The sequence below is a fragment of the Orycteropus afer genome, unplaced genomic scaffold (assembly GCF_000298275.1).
Source record: "Orycteropus afer afer isolate SDZICR_OR568_19922 unplaced genomic scaffold, OryAfe1.0 scaffold00176, whole genome shotgun sequence".
Lineage (NCBI taxonomy): Eukaryota > Metazoa > Chordata > Mammalia > Tubulidentata > Orycteropodidae > Orycteropus > Orycteropus afer.
The window spans coordinates 5,358,609-5,362,922 of NW_006921763.1; the positions used below are offsets into that span (position 1 = coordinate 5,358,609).

The following is a 4,314-nucleotide window of genomic DNA, read 5'->3' on the forward strand; positions in this document are numbered from 1 at the left end:
TCCTCCACGCGCACCATGCTGACCCGCGGCCTGCAGCGCCCACAGCTTAGCCCCTGCCATCTCCCGAGCCCCTGCTAACCCGCGGGAGTGGCCTCGGCCGCCGGGGGAGGTGACCCTGCAGTGCGCCCGGCGCCAGAGCATCCCAGCTCGTCCCTTTGCTCTTCAGCTGCGCCCCCCTCGAGGCAGCCCAGGGCGCCTCGCGGCGATGGGGGCGCGGTTGGCTCTATGCCTCCTCCTGGGCTGGCTGCGCTGGGGCCCGGCAGGCGCTCAGCAGTCGGGAGAGTACTGCCATGGCTGGGTGGATGTTCAAGGCAACTACCACGAGGGCTTCCAGTGCCCGGAGGACTTCGACACGCTAGACGCCACCATATGCTGCGGCTCCTGCGCGCTGCGCTACTGCTGCGCCGCGGCCGACGCCCGGCTTGAGCAAGGCGGCTGCACTAACGACCGCGGCGAACTAGAGCACCCCGGAATCACTGCGCGTAAGTGACCTGGGACCCACTACAGCCCGCCCGCTTCCCGCAGCCGGTTTACCCGCCTGGCCTTCCGTGGGCCGAGCGTGGCCTCTCTCTCTCCTGTGTGCGCAAAACAGGCATGGCAGGGTGCGGGGAACCAAAAATCAAGGAAGGAGTGGTCAGGTGCATGTCAGGTCAGGGAGGGAACCAACCTACTCCTTGCTGTTCACTTCCGGCCACACGCAGTCTCCCGTGTTTGGTCCAAGGGAAAGTTTACAAGTGCAAAGGAGACCGCGGGGCTGGCCCCGGGTGGCCCCGGGGAGGACAGCTGACATACCTGGGCGCCGGAGAAGGGTCGTGGGGGCAACTCCCGACTGGTTTGGGGGCTCTTAGAGGGCAGTGAAGGCACCCTATTTCACCCTCTGGTCACTCTGGGAGCTTCGGAGGGCAGATAACGCAGGGAACGCGACTCCTAAGGCGCGCTGCGCTCATCCCCAGCCCTGCAGGACTGGACAACTTCAACCCCTTTCTTTTCTTTTTCTATTTGTTGTTGTTCCTTTGGTAGAGTTTTCAAGCCGCTGCCCTACTCTCCCGACTTCCTTTCATTTATCTGCATCGAATTACCCACTCCGAACCCACCCCCTATTGTCACGCCTTTCAGAAAAACCCAAGTCTTCGAAGTGGAGATTTAGAAAGCCAGTTCGCAGGGGCTTCCCCGCCCCCTATTCTCACGTCGGAAAACACGGGTCAAATTTCCGCTCACTTCAGAGCAGAATAAATCACGACCCCGGCAGAGGAACTTTACACTTAACAAAAACGTTTTCCACCTGAATCGGAACATCGGTGAAGCACTTTAGAGCTCCAGGCGATGGTTTCATGGCCGGGAAACCGGAGGAGCCGAGAGCTGGACACCCCGGGACCCAAGAGCAGAGGTTTGAAGACAGAGTTAAGTTTCCCCGGGAAACACGAGGAGTGGCCAGAGGGATACTTACTGGTCCCATTTTCCCTCACCCCCATCCTACCTCTCTGCCAGGAGACCGATAACCCTGTGCAAAAAGTTGACTTTGTGGGTCAAGTTCCCAAGAGGATTTGAGAGGTAGTTTCTGGAGAAAAGATGCTCAGTGTGGTTAGGAGGAAGCCCTAGACCGCCCCTCGCCCGTTGGAAACCTATAGACCCTTCCGCAACGTTACTCCAGCCACTTGGAGTGTCTGGTTCTTTGATGCCAGTAAAGTGCTGGGGCTAATTGCACAGGCTGCAGGTGGGGCCTCGTGCCTGGACAAATGCTTGGCATCCTCACTTTACTGCGAGAGGACTGCAGGGGAGAGAGGGCGTCACCGTACTACTGAGGCTGGTCTGGCAAATCTGGAGGAATAGCCACTCGTCATTTGCCAGCTAGCTGCGTAACTTTGGGCAAATAACTGCTCTGGTGCCTAAGACATTTGACTGCTAACCAGAAGGTTGGAGGTTCAAACCCACCAGCCACTCTTTGGAAGGAAGACTGGGCAATCTACTTCTGTAGAGCTACCACCTGGAAAACCCAAGGAGGGGTGGCTATGAGTTGAAATGACTCCAAGGCAGTGAGTTTGGTGTTTTTAATTTTTTGGACCTCATCTCAACTCCAAAGCTGGAATATTGTCAAAGGAGTAAGGCTGTGGCTTAAATGAAAGCATATGAATACTTAACAGTGCCCATAAGTAGAGATATCCCTTTGCCCTTGCCTGTCTCACAGATACTGTCTCAACATGGGATAATGGGTGGTGCATTGAAGAGCTCACGCTTAGGAGCTGACAGAACTTAGGGTTTGATTAGTTTCTTTGGGAAAGTCAAAAGTTCTCTGATTTGTTTCCGTATCTGGAAAATAGAGCTTATCATGTACCCCATGAGACTTCACTCACATAATAAATAAGAAAGAGGCACACAGTAGGCACTTAGTCAATGCAGTTTTTCATTCTACTTCTGAGCTGGAGGCTGCATCTCAGAGTGGCTTCTGTCTAACAGGGAGGAGACCCAGAGAACTGCCCAGAGGGAGCCTCTGGGATGGGGATTTTCTGCTTGCCATGCAGAAAGAGGAGGAAGCTGGAGTCTGCTCTGTTTGAAGGATTCTTTCACAGAAAGTTGGGCTGCTAAAGCCAAGAAACAGCCTGACCTTCCCAGAGTTTGGGTGCGAATTAAGAGGTGGCGGCATGGCAGCTGGAGTAAGACTTCCAGACCGTTTCTGCCAAGAGGTAGCTGGAGTTCACACTTTGTGATGCAGTAGGAGATGCAGTGTGTTGTGGCCCTCTATGGATTTCTTCATACTGTTCTTTTCAGAGTCTCGTAAAGTCCTGGGGGTCTCGTGTAAGAGGTCTGGTTCTCTTTGCTTAGATTGGAGATTCTTGGACAGGAGATGGATTTTCAGTCGGATCAAGAGATGACTCAAAGCCCTAAACGCCCATAGTGATAAAACTTCGAGAATCTCCATCTGAGCACAGAGACATCCCGCAACCAGACTGCTGTCAAGTTGATCCTGACTCATAGCAACCCTATAGGACAGAGCAGAACTGCCTCAGAGGATTTCCAAGGCTGTCGTCTTTACTGAAGCAGAACGCCACATCTTTCTCCTGGGGAACGGCTGCTGGGTTTGAGCCGCTGACCTTTCGGTTAGCAGCTGAGTGCTTTAACCACTGCACTGCCATGGACGGCTCCTTCTAGAGACAAAGTGACCCCTGAAACCCTTTCCCTCGAGTGGAAGATTGGAGGAGAGATTCTGTTCTTTTCTGATTTCCAGATGTGCCACATGAGGACTGATTGCTAACAGAGGCTACGGTATCAATGTGTTTCCTCTCCACTAGGAGTAGGCACAATATTCCGTCAGCACACTTTGCACTTTAGAAGTTACCAGTCACAAGCTATGAAAAGTTAAGCTAATAATGGTGGTAATATGCCCCACCCCTGACCTGCCTGAGCGGGATCTGTGGTTGGGAGACCCTTATGTGAGCATCTGTGTTATGTCTGTTTTTGCCTTTTAGAGCCTGTCTACGTCCCCTTCCTGATCGTCGGTTCCATCTTCATCGCATTCATCATCCTGGGCTCTTTAGTGGCGATTTATTGCTGCACCTGCTTGAGACCCAAGGAGCCCTCACAGCAGCCAATCCGCTTCTCGCTCCGCAGCTATCAGACAGAGACCCTGCCCATGATCTTGACCTCCACGAGCCTCAGGGCACCTTCCAGACAGTCCAGCACAGCCACCAGCTCCAGCTCCACAGGGGGCTCTATCCGTAGGTTCTCCTTTGCCAGGGCCGAGCCAGGCTGCCTGGTGCCCTCACCACCCCCGCCTTATACCACGGGCCACCCAATCCACCTGACCCAGCCATCCGGCTTCCTGGTGTCACCTCAATACTTTGCATACCCCCTCCAGCAGGAGCCCCCACTGCCTGGGAAGAGCTGCCCAGACTTCAGTTCCAGTTGACAAGACATGGCCCAGAACTCAGTGCATAATGAAATGGCAGACAAGTGGTACTCTGCCGCCATGGCCATGGCCATTTCTAAGGAAATGTATCTTGTAGCAGAACAATGTCATGGATGGAAATGCTAGAAAATGCAGCACCTTCAACGTAATCTTAACGTTCCTGGCTCCAATCACAGAGTGGTTGTGTTAGATAATTGTGCTCTGGCCTTGAAAACATGGTGACCGTTACGTTCCAATTTATGGTACTTTATCTCAAAATGTGGAGTGGTTCCACTTTAAACTAGCAAATTGGCTCAAAATGTTTTCTTGGACTACTTGGCTATACTCTTGGAAAAGGACTACAAGTTCCTTTTTCATTATAAGTTGTTTATTGTCTTATACTGCAATACATATATACATAAATAAGCAAA

At 52.9% G+C, this 4,314-nt stretch overlaps 1 protein-coding gene across 1 annotated transcript; it reads left to right on the forward strand.

The window, feature by feature from the left end:
- Nucleotides 1-205: 205 nt before the first annotated feature.
- Nucleotides 206-3,904, forward strand: SHISA3 (shisa family member 3). The gene is made up of 2 exons (XM_007947166.2): nucleotides 206-482; nucleotides 3,465-3,904. The coding sequence occupies exons 1-2, from the start codon at nucleotides 206-208 to the stop codon at nucleotides 3,902-3,904; spliced, it is 717 nt and encodes a 238-aa protein (XP_007945357.1).
- The last annotated feature ends 410 nt before the right edge of the window (nucleotides 3,905-4,314 follow it).

What these genes read in the sequence shown, in the direction of transcription:
- SHISA3 (XM_007947166.2), top strand. Translation starts at nt 206, where the DNA reads ATGGGGGCGCGGTTGGCTCTATGCCTCCTCCTGGGCTGGCTGCGCTGG. An exon ending in GCACCCCGGAATCACTGCGC is followed by an intron (nt 483 to 3,464) that starts GTAAGTGACCTG and finishes TTTGCCTTTTAG; the next exon opens with AGCCTGTCTACGTCCCCTTC.